The 24,246-nt window shown below is 35.5% G+C and overlaps 2 protein-coding genes across 4 annotated transcripts in view; one reads left to right on the forward strand and one right to left on the reverse strand.

Moving 5' to 3' along the window:
• Positions 1-24,246, reverse strand: part of LOC142336281 (uncharacterized) — a 304,207-nt gene that overhangs the window by 70,913 nt on the left and 209,048 nt on the right. The gene's annotated exons all lie outside the window — the stretch shown is intronic.
• Positions 1-24,246, forward strand: part of LOC142337136 (synaptotagmin-15-like) — an 82,401-nt gene that overhangs the window by 6,278 nt on the left and 51,877 nt on the right. Inside the window, exons 1-2 of one of the 3 annotated variants that reach the window (XM_075386235.1) lie at positions 19,676-19,748; positions 20,938-20,985. The exons of 1 other annotated variant lie outside the window; for it this stretch is intronic. In XM_075386235.1, coding sequence (XP_075242350.1) covers positions 19,708-19,748; positions 20,938-20,985 — 89 coding nt within the window. In that variant the 5' untranslated portion in view covers positions 19,676-19,707. Of the gene's footprint in view, positions 1-18,760; positions 18,874-19,675; positions 19,749-20,937; positions 20,986-24,246 lie in introns of those variants that run through there. One more of the 3 variants, XM_075386238.1, reaches the window with a different exon arrangement.

The following is a 24,246-nucleotide window of genomic DNA, read 5'->3' on the forward strand; positions in this document are numbered from 1 at the left end:
TCCACTGGATGTTCTTTTGCGCCAGCTGGAGACGCATGTAATTGGTGTCTGGTTTGTATTCTTCCTGAAAATTGAGTTTCATTGCCTGGTTAGCTCCAACAAAGTTTCTTCTGTTGTCCGAAACAATGACATCAAGGTATCCTCGTCTGGATACAAAACGTCGAATAGCCATTAGTAGACAGTCAGTGGAGAGGTCCTCACAAACTTCCAAGTGTACTGCTCGTGTGACCAAGCAAAAAAACATGCAGACTTAATTGAGTTCTGTTTGGGTTCTGGATTTTTCAATGCGAAAAGGACCGAACATTTCCATTCCAGTATTCACAAATGGGTAGAGTTTGGGGTGCTCCGGAAAGCGAAATTTTGGTAGAGGAGCCATCTTTGGTCTGACATTGTCTGCTCGCCAGCGACTGCAGATGAAGCAGTACTTCCCTAAAGTTCCTAGAGCTCTCCGGATGCCAACTATCATGAACGTTGCTGGGATATGTGCACGAACATGTTCAATTCCATGATGCCCGCAGTCGTGATGTGCTTTCTCGATAAGCAGTTTGGCAACTCTGCACTTGCTGTGGACTATCACCGGATGTTTGCTCTGAAAAAGCAATCAAGATTTCTGAATTCGTCCCCCAAACCTAAGGAGTCCGTAGCTATCCAGAAAGGATGTATATGGTAATAGTTTGTACTTCTAGTCTAGGGGTAGTCTACTTTGAAGTCGAGAAACTGTGTCCTTGAAACGTGTGGACTGAGATATCCTCAAGAGAAAGTTTCGAGCCTTGTTTTTGTCAGCCGCGAAGTCGTCCAAGTCGCACATTACCTAGCGCTTGATCAACTTCTTCAGTACGCGTACTGCTCTAAACACTGTCCTAATTGTGCCAAGGAGTCTAGGCCAGTTTGAAAATGTGTTTGGATCTACCAACGGTTTTTCACTGGTCTTGTCATCAATTCGAGTGCCGTATGTTTGAGCTGCTTTGTCACCGGAAAATGTCCACTCGCTCTCAGGTTTGATCAAGAAAGAAGATGCTGTTATCTACAATTTTTGAAGATCGCATGGAGCTAGACCTCTGGTACCATGATCAGCTGGGTTCATTTTTCCTGGTACGTGTTGCCAGTCGTCTTTGTTTGAGTTCTCAGCAATTCCGTTGAGTCTATTTGCGATGTACATCTTCTGTCGTCCTCTGATTTGATCCAGTTGAGTACTGCTGTGCTGTCGGTCCAAATTTTTTTGCTCATCACATCCATTGTCATCTCTGTCTCACAGAAGCCTGCTAGTTCTGCTCCCAATGTAGCTGCTTCGAACTCCACTTGGGAATGCTCAACTGTTTGATTGGTGCCACCTTGGATTTGCTGATGACGTAGCGGGTAGCTATTGAGCCGTCAGCGGACATTGTCCTCAGGTACACCACTGCTGATACTGCTGAAAGTGAAGCGTCTGTGAAGGTGTGCAACTCGTGAGTTCCATCGACGTTGGGAACTAGACATCTGGGGATTTGAATTGGAGGCATATTCTGGAAGTCTTCCATCCATTGCTGAATTTCGTGGTAATGTTCCTCTGATAGTAGCTGGTCCCAATTGTGTCCTTGTTTGATGACTTTTTGCAAGATGCATCTCAGTCGAATTGCAAAAGGCGAGATTATCCCAATGGTATCAAACAAAGAAATAGCTATTTAGAGAAGCTTTCTATGTGTGATATTCTATTTTTAATAGCTCAGTTTGGGTTTCGCAAAAAAAAGTTGATCGGATTCAGGGTTCCATGTTTGGCCAAGTATCCTTTGCAACTTTAGAACTCAAATTCTGTCTTCCTCAGGAATCTTGTTCAGCACAGCAGGGTTATTGGTTAGGAAGATGGTGAGGTTGAATCCCCCTGTTTTGAGAACATGTTTCAGCTCAGTCGCTGTATTTGCTGCCTTTTCCAATGTTGAGAATGTTTGAATGAAGTCATCCATGTAGAATTGTCTTGTGATTGAGTCAAATTTTTTTGGATGTTCTTGTCTGTCATCGTTGGCGCACTTTTACAGAACAAAAATTGCGCAGGCAGGAGAACAAGTTGCTCCAACAAAGAGTTGTTGGTATTTGGATGTCTCCTCCTCATCATTGTCGCTCCACAAAAAACGGAGAGCATCTTGGTCTTCTTATCTGATTCCAACTTGCATGAACATAGCCTCTATGTCTGCTGTTACTGCAACCTCGTACTGACGAAACTGTAGAAGCAGTCCATGTAAATAGCACAAAGGTTCCGGTCCCGTTAGCAGTGCATCGTTCAAAGAAATCCTTTGTATTTTGAGGCTGCATTTGTCACTCGTCTTATTTTGACTGGTTTTTGCTTGTTGATGACGGGATGATGTGGTAGATACCAAATGTTCTTTGCATCCTGGTTCGTAACAGCTGCTATGTATCCCTTATCCATATCATCAAAGATAGTGGTCATATATCTTTGTTTCAGTTGGTTGTCTCTCTCAAGTCGCTCCTGCAGGGCGTGCCACTGAACCCTTGCTATGAAGTAGTTGTTGGGCAGTGTGACGTTTTCTCGCCAAGGGAGTCCAATCTCATATCTTTCCCCGTTGTGATGTGTGGTCTCTGCCAAAGTATTTAGCGCCTTCTGGTCCTCTTCATTGTGTCCCTTTGTAGAACCCTGACTAAAGTTGACACCTTCAAAGGTCCAAAAAAGATGTAGAGGGTTTTCGTCCCGATCGTCACTACCTCGCTTGAGATGGTTGAAAAGAGTGATGTTGTGGTTGCTGCTTCCTTGATTGTTTGGTTGGAAGTACTCTTGTGGCACAGGGCCTGTCAAAATCCATCCTAAAAATGCGTTGACTCCGTAGGGTGTTCCTGGTTTGCCGCTAGTGAAGTGTCTTGGAACAGTAGCCAGAAAAGCATCAGCTCCTATGAATATTCCAATTTTGTTGTCACGAATTTGTGGAAAATTGATTTCTGCCAGATGATCATGGTCTCTACAAAGTCTATCCAACTTTTCTGCGAGGACAGTTGGCATCTGGAACTGCTCGATGGAGGTTGCGTAAACAGGAAGACTTGTCACCGGTTTTGAGCTGCGAAGTGAACCAATTCCAATCATGACATCAGCTGTTGTCACTGTGTGCTCCCCATGCAGCGAAGCTAGAGGTAGTTCTATATCTTTGGGGACTCGAATTCAAAGAGCATCAGCAATAATTTTTGTCATCTTTGTTTTATCACTTCCACTGTCCAAAAGTGCATAGGTCTCTATGTTGAAGTCTTTGTAGAAGAGCGTGACTGGTATTGCCTGTAGTTGAATGAAAGCTCTGACCCTCGTGGGTTCTCGATTTCTGCTGCAAGTGTGGTTTTGCGCACGTGGAAGTTTTGATGAATTATCATTCAGCTCATTGCTGGTCACTGATTGAAAGTGGGTGTTACTTCTTTCATTAGATTGCTGAGGATTGTTGTGCTGCTGTTTGGCCGTTTGATGCGAGGTGTTGTTTCCATAGCTTGGATTACGAGAGTTGAAATTGTTTTGATTGTATCTCCTTCTGTTGTTGGTATTTGGCGTGTTACTGATTGTTTACGAAAGCTGAGGCGTTGTATGGCTGAAGTTTCTACCGTAGTTTGACTGCACTGGGTTGTTTCTGGATTGAAATCCCCGTTTACTCGTTGCTTGGAAATCACTTCTCTGCGAAGTCCTGAAGTCGTCTCGATGGAGAGTTGAATGATGAAATCCATTGCATCTGTCTACAGGACATCGAATTTTTGATTTACAGAATCCACTCGCATGTCTCTTCAAGTATTTGACACACAAGTGGTGATGCCTCACCAATTGCTGACAGTCAGCTACAGATTTGCTCAGGTATTCTTTGCAGCGACCAAGGTTGTGATCCCCAGAGCATAGTTGGCAATTTAAGCTGGCTTGAAAAATTAGGCTTGAAGGTGTTTCTGGCCTTGGGAAAGCCGCTCAACCCGGTCTGTTTTTTCTGGTCTTTGTGGAGAGACATCCTCGCAAGCCTCTGCATATGTGCTTATCCAATCTGCAAAATCAACCAAATTGGGTTGCTCTTTTCTCATGCTCCTTGCATGTTAATTCCATCGAATCGTCATTGGTGTTGTCAACTTTTCCTTGGCAATTTAACTACCGCAGATGCCCTTAGGTCCGATTCAGAATGGTGAAGTTGTAAGGTCTGTACCAGACGTCTGAGGAAGGACGCAAAACTTACAAAGCTGCTGGGATCATCCATTCTGGTCTTAGGCCATTGTTCAAGTTGTGTGAGGTACGCGCTCACAACAACATGCTGCCGCTTTCCAAACTTATTGATGAGTTCCAAAAATGCCTCCTCATAGAAGTCTCCGTTGTAAGAGTAACCACGGATGAAGTCTTTTGCTTTGTGAGTTACCGAGTTTTGCAAGTATGTCATTTTCTGAACAGTTGATGGAGCTGGATTGTAGTGAATGGTTGACTTGAAAAAGCTGTACAATTGATGCCACATCAAAGGATCGCCTGAGAAATGGTCAAGACTAAACCTTGGTAGAGTGAACGCATTCATCATCACTTGATGATTGGTCCATTCAGCATAGAGTCGTTGTGGGAACTGATGCTCAAAAAACTGCTGTGGCAAGAAATTTAAGTGACGATTAATCTCTCTGTTGGGAGCGTTCATCATTTTGTTTGTCTCTGGGAAAGAGTCATCCATTTGACTACTGAAAAAATGACGCGCCTGTTGCTGATCACGTGGATAGATAGTGTCTGCAAACGGTTGAGTGAAATTGTCAGGCATTGTTCGAGGTTGAAATCCAGGTGTTGTACCGGAATTTCAGTACACAGTGTCTGCTGGTTGATCGCTTCAACCATTGAGGGTAGCAAAACCTTGATTTGGAACATTCACATCAAAAATCGGGCAACTCTGAACCTGTTTCGCGTCTTCACTGAGGCTGCGATGCTCCTGTTTCTCAGTGTTCTTATTTGATTTCTGTTGCTGAGCGTAGTATTTTGTTACACTTGCTCTCTCTTTTGAAGATCACGGTGACTGTTTTTGGACGGTACACCATCATGGTCATCAGAACTGAACACCTCATCCCAGCTGTCAGCGTTTTCACCTGCATTTTGCATTGGCGTTTTGCGTCTCATTCCGCTTGGTTGTTTACGTCTGGTTCCTGAAACAACTACCTTGCTCCGTCGTTTGTTGAGTGTTCTTCCGAGGAGGTGTCGGAAGAGATGAATTTTTGATGGTTTGACCCATGAAGCAATCTCATTTTTTGTTTGATTCTCAATAATTTGCAATTTCTCCGTGCCAATTCTTCAGCAACAGTGTCGAACTCTTCTTTTGTCCACTGTTGTTTTTTGAGTTCGCTACACATGCGATTAAGCTCCGCTTTTTGCAGTCGAAGTTCGTCAACGAGATCTTGGAGGTCTGCTGCTGCTTCTGTTTGTTGCATTTGTTCGTCGAGTAGGTCTTGTGCTGCTTCCCACTCAGTGACTTTGAACTTCAAGAGTTGCATGAGTTGAGCCCTGGAGGTTGATTTTGTTTTCGTTTTGCTTGACATGGCTTTGGCTTGTCTCATTGGTTAATGGTTACTTAGTTTATGGTTGCACGATGAACTTCACAAAAAAAACCTTATTGCACTATGAGTGTTATGAGTCACTGCACTTATAGTTAGCACTTAAAATGTTGTTAGAACTCTTACTAATGGTTTGTTTTGTATCTAAAACAACTTGAATGCTAACTATGTTTGGATAGCTAACAATGGTTTGATTGTCTTATCTTTTACCAAATCTTATTTGAATGCTGTTTAATAAAGTATTTTTTTGTACGCTTCGCGTTGTGGGGAAGGTTTTGTCTGATCACGGTCGCAGAGAAACACCTTAACCTGGGGAGGATAGTGTTTTACCTTTTAGAAAATCTTGTGCCTAGCAACAAAAACTTTTGCACTTGCGTGTCAGCAGGTGCAAAATTGTAAATCAGAATCAGCTAGAGTTTCTGTTTGAATGTAAGAAGTGCTTAATCAAACCTTGAATTTTTTAATGCTTTTTCGCTAGACTTAGGGTCAGAGAGTTTTAGCTGAACTAGAACGTGCTATAATCTAAGGAAAATCAGGCTTTGCTACCTATGTATATGTTCGACTATCCCCGTCGTAAGCCTATGCGTTGGTTCAAAAGAGAACCCACAGCCTCACCCACTCAGTCCCCAGTCATTCTTAATAGCAAATGTGGGAACTCTAGCCGCATGGACTAGAGAACTGCATTGAGCGTATAGCATCATAATGTTCTGAGTCCAATGAACGATGCAGGGGGAAGTTCATCGAACTGTAACTTACTTAGAAAGCCTGACAGCCTAGAAATTTGAAGTGCTAAAATTATCAGATGGAAAAATCTATAGCACGTTTAATTCAGCTAGGTGGTGGGATTTTTTAAAGTTTTAGTGAAAAACTACAAGGCAGAAATTTTAAATTGTCTCTGTACTGTGAGTCGATGGTTCGGTTTTAAAACCTAGGATGCGCCAAAATTTGTTATCTTTCCCTTCGTCTGATCCGCTTTCAGAGACAACGACTGATTTTCAAGAGTTTTTTTTGCTATGTATTCTTCTATAAGCTTGTATGCTTGTTAAATAATAGCTTACAAAGGTGTGGTTTATACCCGCATTTACGATCAAAGTTAAGTCTGGCACGATGAAACTCATGTATGATAATGAATAAAAAAGTTTGGCATTGAAAGTCATGAAAAATCAAAGTTAGAGATATGACTTTTACAGCGATTATGAATATGAACTCAATAAAATTGAACCAAATAACAAGGGGAAGGATTGGGGGGCTAATCGGTTACGGACCGTTTACAGTGAACTAGAACTTAGAAAACCAAACTAAACGCATCATCAAATGTCTATGGCCTAAAAATGTATTAAGATATATTATTGTGAAAAGCGCATGTGAAACTTGTGAAAAACAACATAGTATATGTTGATGAAAAATTTGACAACATTGCTAGTTTTAAGAGACAATACAACATAAAAACTATGCAGTGCAAAAATTTTGGGCGTTTAAATCGCAGCCTGTTGCTGGTCAAAATCTGTTTTACAGAACTTTTCAAAAAATTGAGCGAAAGATCACTGAAGTCTGGTTTACTGCAAATATTTACGAGCGATGCATAAATTTGAAACCGTTTGATTGTAACTGAAACCATTAAAGATTAAGGTGAAGGTCAATACAGCTGCTACGAATAATGATTACAAGAATTCTCACATTAAAAGACTTTTATTAGTTCAGATTTTTGGAGACTTTGTCTAGAAAAATTGAAAGGGCTCTATACACCACAAAATTTTTGGAATGGCATTTTGGACCACCTTTTTAATATCGATTAGAAATAATTTATGCAGGGAAAGAATATTTTGTTTGAAATGCATTTTGCTTCAAATTATAACCAAAAAGAGGAGCATCAGTTGTTTGTGGCTCAAGATCTCAAAGGCTAATTATGTTTAGCCATGTAGCTTAAACAATTAATTTCTGAATAATTAATTTACATCAAATAGAGCACAAACTACGACAAATATTGTTAATAATTTTGTCTCATATTACGTCTGTTACAACTAAACAAGAACAGAAGGACCAGGTAAATGTTTCTCGCACTACCTTTCAATGTCTTATAAGCTACAAGGTCTCATGAAGATCTTACAAAACGTTTGATAGATCTCAAACCTTATTTTTTTTCTTGTGAGATCCAACACGGTAAAATGATTGTAACGGCAATTTCGGTCTGTTCTAACTTCAAAGCACAATTAACCCAAAAGCACAATTAACGTGCAGCACAATTTGTGCTTCTTAAGCGTTCTTTCTGGTGAAAGCTTAAATGTTATTTTTGCTGAGGCGTGAGAAAAGCATCAAATTCTGAAGTTTTAGACCGGCGGACTTTATTCTCAATTTCTCTACTTAGACAAGAAAGATGATACAGCTGTTTTGTTCTTTTTACTCTTTACCACGTTGTTAAAATGAAAAATGAACGATTTTCATCAACCAAAAAGAGCAGTAACTCAGCTTAAAAATAAGATCTACTACATCAAATTGAAAAACTTGCGGGCTGTAACTAACACTGACATAATTTAATTAGTGTATAGCTGCTCAAATTAAAAAAAATCCAACGTGGAATCTCTTCAAAGGTTTTTTGGTAATATAGGGTTTAAGGATTAAGGTAAATCAAGCTTTTGGTAACCTTGTGCACATAGAGAAAACTTATTATTAAAAGTACTTTTTAAACTGTTTCTGCATTTAACTGTTTGATAATTCAAAAACTTTTAGCCTGTTGGAAAACTTTTTAAAAATTTTTTTCCTTTGAATTTTTTTGAATACATAAATGTTTATATTGTAGTTGATAACAATTCCAGAAACCGGGGAAATTCTATTAATTTCAAATTTTTGAACTACTAAATGTAAACGCTTTGCTGTGCTTTTATCTGTTGCACAAATCAGTCGTAGGGTTCCATTTTTTTCTCATGCTAATTAATATTTTCCAACACAATATGATCTTTTCAATGTATTAGCGCAATTACAAAAAAAATCAGAAACGCAAAAGTAAATAGTTTTTTGCTTTCCATGCTGTGATATTTATCTCTTCACATCCACCTCAAGAATTTTTAAAGCCCCAAATTTATAGAATAAATTTTGGAATAATTAGAAAAAAATTATTACAGTTTTCTGTTTTTATATGATCAGCTTTTCAGGGACAAAATGGGAGTAAAAAGTACATCTTTCTTGCTTAGTGGTGATTTTAATCTAGGCTGTAAAAGTTTAAACTGAACAGTAATATGCATGTTTTACATAAAAAAAGAGCAGTGCAGAAAATCTTTAACAATATTTTTCCTGCTTTGAAGAACCAATAAATTTTTGCTTTCAAAAATCTTTCATTACCCATTTTACCGTAAAAAATGAAATAATACTTTTATATAAAGAATTTCAAAAAAAATGCAGAAAAAATATTTGCACGGGTGCAAAATATTGAAAAACTTGCGGGCTGTAACTAGTACTGACAGAACTTACTGAGTTTATAGCTGCGCAAATTAAATAAATTCAACGTGGAATCTCTTCAAAAGTTTTTTTTGTAATATAGGGTATAAGGATTAAGGTACATCAAACTTTTGAGAACCTTGTGCAGATAGCAAAAGTTTAATTTTGTAGGTTCGCATTAAATTGTCTTTGCATTTAACTGTTTGAAAATCTAAAAACTTTTAGTCCGTTGGTGAAATTTTTTAAAATTTTTTTCTATTGCATTTTTTTTGAAAAAAAGTATTTATACTATATTTGATAACAAATTCAGAATGCGAGGGAAAACTATTAATTTAGAGTTTTTGAACTGCTAAAACAAACACTTTGTTTTTTTATCTGTTGCACAAGTCAGTCGTAAGGTTCCATATTATTTTCTTATGCTAATTAATATTTTCCAACACAATATGATCTTTGCAATGTATTGGCGCAATTACAAAAAAAACCAGAAACGCAAAAGTAATTAAATTTTCGTTTTCCATGCTGTGATATTTATCTCATCACATTCACCTCAAGACTATTGACAGCCCCGAATTTATAGAATAATTTTTGGAATAATTAGAAAAAATTTATTACAATTTTCTGTTTTTACATGATCAACTTTTCAGGGACAAAACGAGAGTAAAAAGTACATCTTTCTTGCTTAGTGGTGATTTTAATCGAGGCTGTAATGGTTTACACTGAACAGTAATATGCATGTTTTAGATAAAAAAAGAGCAGTGCAGAAAATGTTTAACAATATTTTTCCTGCTTTGAAGAACCGATAAATTTTTGCTTTCAAAAATTTTTCATTACCTACTTTACCTTAAAAAATGAAATAATACTTTTATATAAAGAATTTCAAAAAATGCAGAACAAATATTTGCACTGGCACGAAAAATTGAAAAACTTGCGGTCTGTAACAAATACTGACAGAGTTTACTGAGTTTGTAGCTGCTGAAATTAAATAAATCCAGAGTGGAATCTCTTCAATTTTTTGTAATATAGGGTATAAGGATTAAAGTACATCAATTTTTTGTGAACGTTGTGCACATAGAGAAAGCTTAGTTTTGTAGGTACTTTTTAAGTTGTTTTTGCATTTAACTTTTTGATAATTCGAAAACATTTAGTCTGTTGGTGAACTTGGTTTGAGTTTTTTTCATTGCATTTTTCTGAATAAATAACTGTTTATATTGTATCTGATAACAATTTCGGAATGCTGGGAAAATCTATTAGTTTAGAATTTTTGAACTACTAAATGTAAACGCTTCGCTGTGCTTTTATCTGTTGCACAAGTCAGTCGTAGGGTTCCATTTTTTTTCTCATGCCAATTAATATTCTCCAACACAATATGATCTTTGCAATGTATTGGCGCAATTACAAAAAAAATCAGAAACGCAAAAGTAATTAATTTTTCGCTTTCCATGCTGTGATATTTATCTCTTTACATTCACCTCAAGGACATTTAAAGCCCCAAATTTATAGAATAAATTTTGGAATAATTAGAAAAAAAATTATTACAGTTTTCTGTTTTTACAAGATCAAATTTTCAGGGACAAAACGGGAGTAAGAAGTACATCTTTCTTGCTTAGTGGTGATTTTAATCTAGACTGTAAAAGTTTAAACTGAACGGTAATATGCATGTTTTACATAAAAAAGAGCAGTGCAAAAAATGTTCAACAATATTTTTCCTGCTTTGAAGAACCAATAAATTTTTGGTTTCAAAAATTTTTCGTTACCCACTTTACCTTAAAAAATGAAATAATACTTTTATATGAAGAGTTTCAAAAATTGCAGAAAAAATATTCGCACTGGCGCAAAATATTGAAAAACTTGCGGGCTGTAACTAGTACTGACAGAACTTACTGAGTTTATAGCTGCGCAAATTAAATAAATTCAACGTGGAATCTCTTCAAAAGTTTTTTTTGTAATATAGGGTATAAGGATTAAGGTACATCAAACTTTTGAGAACCTTGTGCAGATAGCAAAAGTTTAATTTTGTAGGTTCGCATTAAATTGTCTTTGCATTTAACTGTTTGAAAATCTAAAAACTTTTAGTCCGTTGGTGAAATTTTTTAAAATTTTTTTCTATTGCATTTTTTTTGAAAAAAAGTATATATACTATATTTGATAACAAATTCAGAATGCGAGGAAAAACTATTAATTTAGAGTTTTTGAACTGCTAAAATAAACACTTTGTTTTTTTATCTGTTGCACAAGTCAGTCGTAAGGTTCCATATTATTTTCTTATGCTAATTAATATTTTCCAACACAATATGATCTTTGCAATGTATTAGCGCAATTACAAAAAAAACCAGAAACGCAAAAGTAATTAATTTTTCGTTTTCCATGCTGTGATATTTATCTCATCACATTCACCTCAAGACTATTGACAGCCCCGAATTTATAGAATAGTTTTTGGATTAATTAGAAAAAAATTATTACTGTGGTGGAGGAATCCACAAAACGCAACCAAGTATGCCAAGTATCAATATAAATACTCTTAAACTGTATACATATTTATCTTATGGTATAATCTCCATCCGGAGAACAAACTCATTTGTTGTCGTACGTATTTCTCTACATGTTAACACCTCAACAATTGGTGACAACGCATTGTACATAGATTGATGATTGTGATTGACATTTCTGTTCACTGTTAACCACACGGTATAATTGGTATTGTGTCTTGACCAACAAGTGCGGAAGCACTCCGTTGCAGTTCTGCCTTAACGCGTTCAGAGATTAGTTGTTGAAATTCAAGATTAACTCTTGCTCTTTTCATTAATAAGCGAATCGTATACAACATGGCGCAGTCAACTATGGCTCGTTCTCCACTAGGAGTAAATTTCTTTTGGGACAAAGGTCACCAACCAGAAATAGAATGGGAAAAATGGCTAGCTACAGTAAAACTAGCAATCATGGTAAAAGAAAATATACAAGTTGACAAGCCTCTACAACCAAGACCCGAAAATGAAGATCTTGATTACCCAACAGAGCCACACTACAAACCAGCACTACCTGATGAAACAACCGCCGAAAGAAGGCAAAGGGAACAAAGAAACGTCGAAAGACGTACCGATTGGCAAAACTCATGCAAAGACATAGAAGACAAGTGACCACAAGTAGATAACATACCATGGGAAGAAGCAGATAACAAAACAAAAAGCAACATATACCTCTCACTAGGAACACAAGCAACAAACATTTTCCAACAAAGATTCCCTCACACAGACATTCAAAAATGCACCACGGACGCACTAGTAGAACAACTCAGAGAATCATTCATACAAACAAGGAATGAAACATTTGACAGATATCAATTCTTCCGATGCCGACAAAAAGAAGGCGAATCACTAGAAGTATTCCACTCACGAATCAAAAAACACGCATCAGCCTGCAACTGGGAACACATGGAGGAAAGCTTTGTCAAGAGCATCTTCATACAAGGAATGAACAACCAGCAAATCCAAATGGATTTATTATCAGAGGCACGAACACCATCAGAGACACTACAATATGCACTAGCACGAGAAAGAGGACAAGAAAGCCAAAAGAAAATGAGAAACACTTATACAAATAAACTACAAGCAAACCCATGGTTCGAAAACATTCAGTACATAAAACGACACAACAGGGTCCCAATTCTCCCAACCCCACAATCAGGACAAATACAAGACTGCCGACGCTGTGGCAACAAATTTCTCCCTGGCCACTTAAACGTTTGCCCCGCAAAAAACGAAATCTGCAGAATATGCAAGAAAATAGGGCACTTCGTAAAACAGTGCAAGTCAGAGATGCCACCACGTCCACAATACAACCCACAACAACGCAGACAACAAAATTATCCCGGACAACAAACATATTCGGGCTACCAACAACAACAAAAGAATAACCAATTGGTTCAAAGAAAAACATCACAGAAAATGAGAAACATAAATGAAGAAGAACAGGAGGATATACACAATTCAACTGAAGAAACAATCGACCCAGAATCAACTTGCTACATTCGGGAAATGATGGAAGACTGGCAAAACACAACAAACTTCATCCATTCAGTTAAATTTACAAATGAAAAAGTCAGCGACATCAACAAGACTAGAAGAGGGGAATTTTGGCTGAAAACATACACCAACAAAAAACAAACCTATTGGTTAGCCGATACAGGAAGCCCCAGGAGTTTCATGAACATCCAGACGGCAAAAAACCTACTAGTAGATAACAAGACAAAGATCCAACATCCGGATAAATCCCTGGGCGAATTAAGATGTTTCAACAACAACAAAATAAAAATACTCGGCACAATCCACGTGGACATAACGTCAGGAACATCAATTGCAAAAAACTGCACAATCCTATTGGTAGACACCAATACAATAAATATTATGGGAAGAGACATCATGAACAAACTAGGCCTCCGACTCACAATGGGAACACAACAAAACGAAGGTGAGAGAAATTTACACAACATAACAAACACCCATTTAAGAATATCCAAATGGATATTCCAAAAGTACCCACACCTATGCACAAGACTAGGTAGATCACAAAATCATGTAGCAAAATCAACATTCAAAAGCGAAATCAACCCAACACAACACAAGGGTAGACGAATCCCACTACACCTAGTAGAAAAAGTAGAAAACGAACTTAAAAAATTAATCGAAGACAAACAAATTAAAAAACTAACATCATGTTCAGACGAATTTTTCATAAGCCCAGTAGTAAAAACTGTCAAAGCAGATCACTCCGTCAAAATCGCATTAGACTCAAAAATACTCAACGACGCAATACACAAAAACAAATATCAAATGCAAAGCATAGACCACCTAATGGATAAAATAGCTATGAAAATTTCTGAACTCAAAACAACAGAGGGGACGCTATACTTTAGCAAAATAGATCTCAAATACGCTTATAGCCAACTCCCCCTACACCCCGAAACACAAAAACACTGCAATTTCAATATACTAGGCGGCAACGCTACGGGCACTTACAGATCCCTAAATGGCTTCTACGGCCTGACAGACCTACCAGCAACATTCCAGAAAATGATGGATACGACACTAGACGGATTAGACTCAACAAATGCATTCCTTGATGACATAATAATAATAACAAAAGGAACAATAGAAAAACATGAAAACGAAATAGACAAAGCACTAAAAAGACTAGACCAAGAAAATCTTGCAATAAGACTTCACAAATGCGAATTTGGCCTAACAGAGATTACCTGGCTAGGATACAAAATAAATTCGGAAGGCATTACCCCAACTAAACGAAAAACAGACGCAATCATCCAACTGGAGAACCCAAAAACGCTGAAACAACTAAGATCATTTATGGGCAGCATACACCACTTGGTAAAATTCATACCAAACCTAGCAGCATTAAGCGCACCGCTAAGACCACTATTAAGAAAACCAACAAATAAAACAACCAAAAAATTAGAATGGGAAGAAATACACACCAGTGCATTTAACAAAATAAAACAAGCAATTAAAACAATCGTCGAACAAAAACATTTCGACATTAACTGCCAAACACGAGTAAAATGTGATGCCAGCAAAGAAGGCTTAGGCGCGTGCCTCGAACAAAGACAAAACAACATATGGCAACCAATAGCATACGCCAGCAGATTCCTTAACAAAAATGAACAAAGATATAGCATAAACGAACTAGAACTACTGGCCGTAGTTTGGTCACTCGAACACTTTAAGTACTATCTATACGGATCACATTTCACTCTCCAAGCGGACCACCAAGCTCTACTCTCCGCCCTAAAAAACAATAGAGGCAACAAAACATACCAAAGTAGATTAACTAGATGGGTAGACCGATTACTACCATTCCACATTAAAGTCGAACACATCGCGGGGAAAAACATGGGATTTGCGGACTATTTAAACCGCCATCCAATAACACAACCAACTGGTGAAAACATCGACAAAAATCATGTAATAAACACCATAGAAGCAATACATTATACACTACAGACAACGCAAAGAAAATTAACCAATCAGATCGCTAGAAAACAGAATGAACTAAATGACGTCACAAACCAGTCCAATCCAAGCAAACAGAAACAGAACGCTTTTCGCCATTTACACGCTATAAAACAGTTGCCTCCTAACACATTAAACAATTCAATTAATTCAAAATTAACTCAAAATTCTACAAATACAAATCGAATTATCAGAAATTATTTATACAAATCTTCTATTCATCCTATTACAAATCCTTTATCAACATCTTTATTTAGTAGATCTTACAGCTCAATTAACCCTTTATTTAGCAACAAAATACACGTTACGACAAGGAACAACCCACAAGTAGAAACGTTCCAAGTCCCAATCAAAAAACGATACCGAGCACCAAACACAACGAAAACACAAATGATGAAAATTTTCTGTTTTTACATGATCAACTTTTCAGGGACAAAACGGTAGTAAAAAGTACATCTTTCTTGCTTAGTGGTGATTTTAATCTAAGCTGTAATAGTTTATACTGAACTGTAATATGCATGTTTTACATATAAAAAGAGCAGTGCAAAAGCTGTTCAACAATACTTTTTCTGCTTTGAAGAACCAACAAATTTTTGCTTTCAAAAATTTTTCATTACCCTTTTTACCTTAAAAAATGAAATAATACTTTTATATAAAGAATTTCAAAAAATGCAGAAAAAAATGTTCGCACTGGCGCAAAAAATTGAAAAACTTGCGGGCTGTAACTAATACTGACAGAATTTATTGGGTTTATAGATGCTCAAATTAAATAAATCCAACGTGGAATCTGTTAACGTAAAATGTGAACTGGCTATGCTTGAAAACTGGCTATGTATTGAACTGAAAACCGAAATAAGGAGAAGGAAAAAAAGCGCATGATATAGTTATACATACTAATATGTGAACGCAGAAACGAGGACGCTCGATTTATGCACTTTTTGATCAAGGTGCACAATGCCCTGCTTAAATTTTTATTTATAGGAGCAACACCAACGAATTGGCTTCCGCCAGTAATTTTTAGCGGAAGATATTTGCATGAGATCACTTTATTTATCTTGTGTTTTCTCGTGTAAGTTGAGAAACATCTTCGTGATTTCCTGATTTAACGAGTTCTGAAGCAGATTCAGAGTCTCATAATTACAAAACGTTAGCAAGTTCTGTGTACAAAATCTGAAATACAATCCTGAGAATTTAATCAGCAACTAAGAACTGTTGCACTTGAAAAGCAGACCAATTGAAAAATGCTAGCCAAAGAGGTACACATAGTTTCAGAAACTTATAGAAAAGGAGAACTTTTAGCACTGGTAAAATTCTTGAAACTAATGTCCGGAAAGCAAATTTTATGCCGTTTAAATATAGCCAGTAAACATCAAACAAACTTTGATAAAGCATAATTGGTCCCGAAAAGAATAAAAAAATACAAAAATTTATAAAGTTGCAAAAATAGCAAATTTTGTTGAGTAGTGGCTACAATCGTGATATCATTATCTTAAAAACCATTTATTTGACTCCAGAAATCATCCGAAAACCTTTACTTCAACCCTAAAATTTAAATTGGCACCTAAAGATCGAAAACTAAAAACATGACAACATGACCTTAAAGTTCGATTAACTTAAAAGCTGTAACAAAAGAAATAAAAAAAATCACAAAAATTGAAAGTTTTCGAAATAAAAATTGAAAAAATTCGTGATAATCTTGTCATCAAAACTTTTCGTGTTTCTGAATACATTTTCCAGCAACCCAATTTCAAGCTTTAAAAAAATTTCACTTGGCCATAAAGATCGGTTACTTGGTTAACTTTAATAAATTTTGAATAATAATGCAAATTTTATCAACAAGTGGCTACAGTATGTATATTAAAATCTTTACAATCAATTCATTGGCTTTGAAAACTATGCAGTAACCTATTACTAAACACTGGAGGAGGTTCCTGGCCAATGAGGCTCAAAAAACTCATAGAGGTCAAAAAAATTTCGAAAAAGCCCAAACCCATGACCACAACACACTACGAAACTTAGAGGTCATGATACGTCTATCAGCATTTCTAATCGCTGAGTAAAAAAGACAACAGAACTAGAAATGACAGAATCACATTTTCGTTAAAAAACCGAAAACTCAAAGTCGAAGCCAAAAATAACATGAGGGATTCCTTGAAAACGAAATTATTGTTCATTGGGCATCATTTGACTGTAAATGAGGTTTGTCAATATTGGAACCCCGATACTAAAAGTGACTAGTGTCTAAGTGACTTGAAAAAAGTAAAAAAAAAACTAAATGATAATTTTACAAAAAAGAACTCTCAAATAGAATTCAAAGTTTTTTGATAGTAAAATTCCCTATGAGACAAGAACTAGCATTTTTTATCGCCTTTTGTCTATTGGAAACACAAAATTGATTCATTTTGTAGCGTGAAATGTAAATTTGAATTAATATTTTTATAGTAAGAATCCGAAATTAAACAAACTAAAATTGAACAAACTCTAAAAGTGAAGAAAATCGTGCCAAATATCCCGTGTTAACACAAACATTAAATCTCAATAACTCTTTCGCAAGAAACGCAATTCAGAATTTTTTAATTCCTAATTTTTTTCAAAATTTTTAAAATTTCCTAATTAAAAACTTTACAAAAAATTTCCTTATTCAAAATTTTTAATTCCTTTCGCTGGCCAAGCTTTTTATGGATACAACTATCATTTCTCTATGATGAAAGTATCGATCGATAAAAATTGACCGAACAACAAAAACGCATTTGAGTAAATAGTCCCCCCCCCCCAACAATAGGCTGGATTGAAGCTTTATTTGCTGACGCAAATTTCCGACTTTTCTTGTTTGGGTATTTTGCCACAATTGCGTATTTTGGCATTGGCATCGGGTATTTTCTCCTGACACCAAAAATTGACGTTTCAGTTCCCTTATCTTTTATGCAGCGAATAAATGTCGAGCAAGGCAAAATATTTTACAGCTCAAAGGAAAATAAAAAGTCGGAACAATAATTATAGTTGCTACCAAAGGAAGCAAAACTGCAAAATGCAATAAAAAAGTTTTCTGCTGATTGAAAATTATAATGAAATTTGCTGAACAAACTTTCATCACATTTAACAAGAAGTGACAAAATATAATTGATAAGAAAGACCATTCATGTACACCAAAAATTGTACTTTTAATTGGCAGACAAAAAAATTGGGAAAGCAAAAAATTGTTTCCTTGCGGCTGTTTTGAACAAATAATTTAATCACGCCAATTTAAACTACTGTTTTGTTGAAGTTAGGTGCTCAAACATACAATATTTTAAAGGAAAAGAGAATGGACTGATATATGCAGTGATATTTTTCAGAACTTTTCATTTGCGTACCTTATTTCTTATTTTAAGTACCTTATTTTAAGTAACTGCAATTATCCTGACAGCCAGGTATCGATATAGGAGCTTTTCCCAGTACTTTCCCCCTATTTTGTTTGAATATTTAGATAACCTTGCAAAAAGTAAAGCTCCATTCTTATTGCGAAATTGCTTATTTTATTTTCACAATCAAACTGCTTTAAAAAGCGTCAACCGATGTCAAAACAGTGAATTTAATTAGTATTTCATTGTGAAGCGTCGTCAAAATTAGAAGATTTTCAGGATATTTTTTTTCGTTTTTTTGCTGCATTTTCCATTAATTCCCTCAAAAGGCTTTGACAATTTCCCAATTAAGACGCGCTTTCCTTGAGGGAAAATTATTTTATAGCTTAATTACCCATGCACCATCCGTTAACAAACCAAAAAACAAATTATTTTTTTGTCTCACAATTCTCATGTGAATTCCGTTAGAGGAACAATTTGTACATAATTTTTTCAATATTTTATCGAATCAAAACGAACTTTAATCTTTCTACGTGGTATCTGTGACAAGCTAAACAGCGTCAAAGGTAATACTTTGAAATTAGTTTTAAAACAGCTTCTTTTAATAATTTGTGCTCATTCCTGCGCTGAAAATTGATTTTAATTATTCTTGAACAAAATGTTGCACATTTTCTGCAAATGCTGAGCGCGAATTCCTTCATTTTAGGCAGTTTAAATCCCTTACATGATTAAATAGCTAATCACTTTCTCTTACCATTTTGGGATTTTAAAACGTTGGAAGCGGAATTATTATAAGAGTATTATTAGCATTACAGTAAAGGAGGACAAAAATATGTATATTTAGTTTTTTTTGCCATCATTCAGCGAGTTTTAACATTGGGCCATGAGTTACCATAGCAGGCCCTTATCGATTATGATGAGGCCATAACCTAATTTCCATCAAATTTAGGGGCAAATCTGAAGTTAATCTAGGAGAGATTTTGATCTTATCTCGGGCTTTCCTGTGGGCGGAAAACAGACAAAAAATTGCACAGGGGCGGACACAGTAATAACTGAGCGTTATGGCTTGGCAAGACTATTGTAGAGGCAAACACACTTTACATTTTTAATATTCTTTCTATCTGTCTATCTAAGACCAAGTTGCTTGTCTGCCTTTTTCGCACTAACGCATTGTCTCGTTCATATTAGTACATGTTAAAATGCCGAGTGTATCCCTTATTAAAATCTCCTTTTTTCATCCAATTTTCTCTAAATTCAAACCAAACTCACTTCAATGAAAGTTTTTCAGCCTTGAATTTTTTTCATCTTAAATTATATCACTTTATGAAGTCTATTAAAATGTTTATATAGTTCAAAATTACACCCATTAATGCAAACATTTTATTATTTTACAATTTTTAATGATGCTCAGAAACATCCAAATTGAGGCATTCTTTCATGCGTTAGAATTTTATCATTATTTCCTTTTAAAATGTCTAGTATTGTGTTTTGGAGGTTAATTAGTTACGTCAAAAACACTCGAACAAGGAAGAAAAAACAGCTTAATTATTTTCCCCCTAAATAAAGTCTCGTGGGGGAATTTCTGTGGGCTTTTCAAATAATTGAAAACATTTTCGTCAAAAACAAAAACGTTCACTTAGCTAAAATTAAAAAAATTATTAGCGTGAATATACTTCATTGGTTTCGCTACATTAACTTAGTCAAAAGCTAAGGAAAACAATTACCTTTCCCGATTATTTGGCGCTAGTGGGACTGAAAAGCTTTTTAATTTTTGAAGAAACCCCTCAAATTACGAAAACAAACAAGAAACAAGTTGGGAATTCGCAATTTTTCCCAGTTCTGAAGCCTAATCAAATATTGCATATCTTTATTGATCAATAATTGTTTACGCACTTTAAAAACGCAGGAAGAAATAAATATACATTGTTTATCATTTACTGTGTATCACGTTTCATTGTGAAAAAATCGTGAACAAGTTTTTATTTTCTAAAAATTCACTGTTTATTTAGAACATACTGTATATCTGATAATTATATTCATAAAAGATCACGTTTTAAGGCGTCCATTTACTGCATTTATGTTTGTGTTGTTTAGTGGTACGGGCCCATGTTTCTTATAATCAGCGCATGATTTTTCCCGATTGGAGCGGAAGCTAGGACTAATAAGCTTTTATTTATCCCGTAAATTACCTTTCCTATTTAGCCATTACCTTGTTCAAACGTTTTTTTTTTTCAAAAGACACACAAACTAATTTGTTACCAGCGCTCTTCATTTTTGACTGCGTCTGAGGTTTTTTTATTTCTAAATAAAACGCACATTACTGCTATTCTTCTCTTTTTCATATTATTCAAGTTTCCTATTTTAGCTAATGAGCTTTGATGGCAGAACCTTCTAAGAGGCAGCTAAGATTCAGTTCGAACTTTGCTTTTCATTTTAGAAAAAGAAGTTTTTAAATCGATTTTATTAGTCTGAGCTATAAAAATACTTACGTTCCCTCTCGCACACACACACAAAGATCAATTTAGGGAAACTGAACATATAGAGTTGGTGTGATTTTGCATTGCTAAATTTATTTCGTGTTATTTGACTGTTGTTTTGATAAACAAAAAGCGAAAACAAATGTCTTTCAGCGCCTACTCAACAAGCAGTTTAGTGGTTTTCACCCAACGGGAGGGCCGGTAAGTGAAAAACACGCCCACGCTTCATTACATAAAACATTTATGCTTCAATTTTTAATGCATTTTCAAAATCAGAACATCATCTCTGAGTTGTAGTGTTTTAGTACACGGCTAATGGACCCACTAATCATTTCGAGAGGTCAAATTGTAAATTATATTAGTTTTTCGAATGTTCAATCAATCTGAAATTTCAAAGTTAATTTAATAATAACAAAACAATGTCAAACATAATGATAATTTTGATTCTGCCAAATCGCACCGTTTCAGCATTAGGCTTTTAGTATGCAGTTCCTAAACAGTAGACTGTTATCAGCTGCTGCTGTCATTTTCTATTACTCCCCACATTTCTGACTTTTCATTTTGTGAGCATGAATGCTCATTGTTGTTGGTTATGGGCACATGTTTTGGCGTCTTAAACGTTATCGTGGTACCATCATTTTTTGCCAAGATCGGCCAGGCTATGGTCAACTTTTAAGGTTAAGTGAGAGCTCATTCTCACATTACAGGGTTCACGTTGACAAAATCAATATTGTCATAAATGCCATAGTCAAGGAGGGATGTTATAATCCGAAAGAATTAATGTTATAATCTTTCAAGATTTTCTCACCGGATCTTAGAAGATTAACATCCTTCAGCTAAGAACACAGCAGATATAACAGCAAAAAGTTGCAAACATTATTGAGTTTCTTCTAGCTTTCGCAACTTTTAACTTGACACCTTGGTTCTCACTAGCTGAGGTTTTGCTCCCTTTGTCAAACTCTTAGATTCTTGAATGTCCCTAAGTACGTAGTGCACTAAAGCCAGTACAATACGGACCCATTTTATATAAGTTATGGTTTCAATTAGGCAAATTAATCGGCTGTTCTAACAAATTCTCACCTTTTACTGGAAATGCAAATTTGTAAGGCCACCAACCATTTAAAATGTCAGGTCTTTTCAGTGCCATTTTTTCATCTTTTTAAAAATGACAATGTTTTCTTTTGCAAGCAAGGTTACGTGACTGTAAAAAGTGACCTCGAGCTTTTGACTTGATAAATCGAGAAGAATCATGGTGCAAGTATGTGCTTGGCAGTTCCAACAAAAAGTTGTTCTTCGATAAACTTTTGAATGAGAACATCATTATCAAACCAAAAACATAAATGATTATATGGATTTTGTATAAAGTATTAACCCGAAAACCACTGATCCGACAAACAGCGAAAGTTAGCTTGACTAGTTTTTTGTACACATCTCATTGGTGCAATATCGAACCTAAATTGAACAGGGAAGATCGGTAATGTGCTTTCGCATATAAAGTTCCAACTCAGGGTATGCCAAAAGTTGATCGCAGTTTGAAAGGATAATATGTTTAAGCAGGACGCATTCATACATTTGCAGAATGTCTTGCTCGTAATGCAAGGGAGATATAATATCAGTAGATATATCATCATTTACAATTCCAAGAAGAAGAATTAAACTCCGAGACGAATGAGGAATTTCAAAAACAAGGAAATTAAGGGAGAACACAGTCGATTAATGTTGGAGGAATTATTGCATTCCAACGATTGGAGTCAGCTGCTTTTGGTTTAGCTATTTTAAAGCAATGGGAGGTCAAACTCACTTTGTTGGCTCAAAAAAAAGTTTGCCTTGTCTATCCCATATGACTAAAAATATGTTTGTTGCATTACAACAAACAAGAGTTCTAGGAGAAAAGTTACAAAAAAAGACCTGCATTTAACATTTTTGGAAATCTAATCATGCAGCAAATTTAACGAACAAATTGCCCGTGTCGTCTGGAAGGTCTAGTTTTTACTGAAAAATGTGAAAGTGAACAGAGACAAGCAAACTTAAACAAGAATATTATCAGATTACTCAATTTTTTTGTCCGACAATTGGCAGAAAATAGCACATGAGGTTTACCGATTAATTATGGTTCCGCATAGGGAAAAATGTCAACGAAAGCCCAAAAATCTTCTGAAATCATTTTTGTGAGAAAAACTTTAAAATTAAGCATTTTCTATTTTGTTTCCCCGCAAAAAAAATTCCCTACAAATCGGAATTTTAACCTAGAGATATCTCAGATAATTTTTTGCTTTAATTCTGTCTCAGCGTTGAGGCGAAAACGTTAAGAAAACAAAAAGGAAATCGAATTTGTCCTTGTTACAAAAGAATGTGCTGCAGTGGTATTCACTAATTTTGTTAGCTGGTTTGTGTTCTAATTAACTTGGAAATAGAACAAAAGAATAGCTGCAAAAATTCAAACTTTTCCTAATGAAAAATTGTTTTTTTGCTGTGATATGATAAAACAACCATAAAAAATTCACCCTCAAAACAGAAATCAATTAGTTGGTTCTGAAAGAATGGCAAGATGTTTCATTCTTTCAGAGTCATCAGATGAATAAGCGTAGATAAGCGTAACTTCAGATGAGAAGCGTAGATAAAACCTAATAGTTAACTTTCAAAAAGACGACAGGATTCGCAGAATGCTGCTTCTGTAGAAGAGATTTGTTCTGAAGACTGCTTTTGGAGAATAAAATTAATAGAACAATAGAACAATTGCGTATTTTGACTTAACATTTTTTGCCTTGGAGCAAAAACAATTTTACGAAAGACTCTACTTTTTGGAGACGACAACCGATATATAGAAAAACAATATGGTAAACTGTAATTTGTTGCAGATTAGTTAGGTTCTTCCGAAGAAACATTTTTCCTCGAAACAAAAAGTTTGTCAATCTCTATGAAAATTTTCCGAAATTATTAACTTAATTTTCATGAAACAGCCGTTTTCGAAGGTTTGGAATTACACATACGTTATTTTTCAGCTTGCACATATTGAACGAATTGCTTTTTGATGCAAAAAAATATTTGAAAAAAATCATAAATTTTTATCCTTCAAACAGTTATGTAACATATTTGTGATGCATGTAAATTTGTTTTATGCATTTGATTTTGAGAATTTTTGAGAACTAATTTTCCAAAACAATTGAAAATCGACATACCAAACTATGTATTGTCCATATTTTTTTCTATGGTCAGTACCATCAAACGTCAAAACCTTGAAAAGTAAAAATTTCTAAATGTTTATATTTCCTCGAAAACTAGAAAAATTGAAAATGGTTCTCCAACTATAAATTCAACTGTTAAGGAATTTTTCAATGATATACTTTTTGTATGTCTCCGCATAAGTTATTGGTCACCCAAAAAATAACTCAACACGAAAAAAACAGTTGAAGAAGGCATGCTATATTGGCCTTAACACCAATTGTATTGGGTATTGCGACA

Source organism: Convolutriloba macropyga, chromosome 3, assembly GCF_964194025.1.
Source record: "Convolutriloba macropyga chromosome 3, txConMacr16.3, whole genome shotgun sequence".
In the NCBI taxonomy this organism is placed as follows: domain Eukaryota; kingdom Metazoa; phylum Xenacoelomorpha; order Acoela; family Convolutidae; genus Convolutriloba; species Convolutriloba macropyga.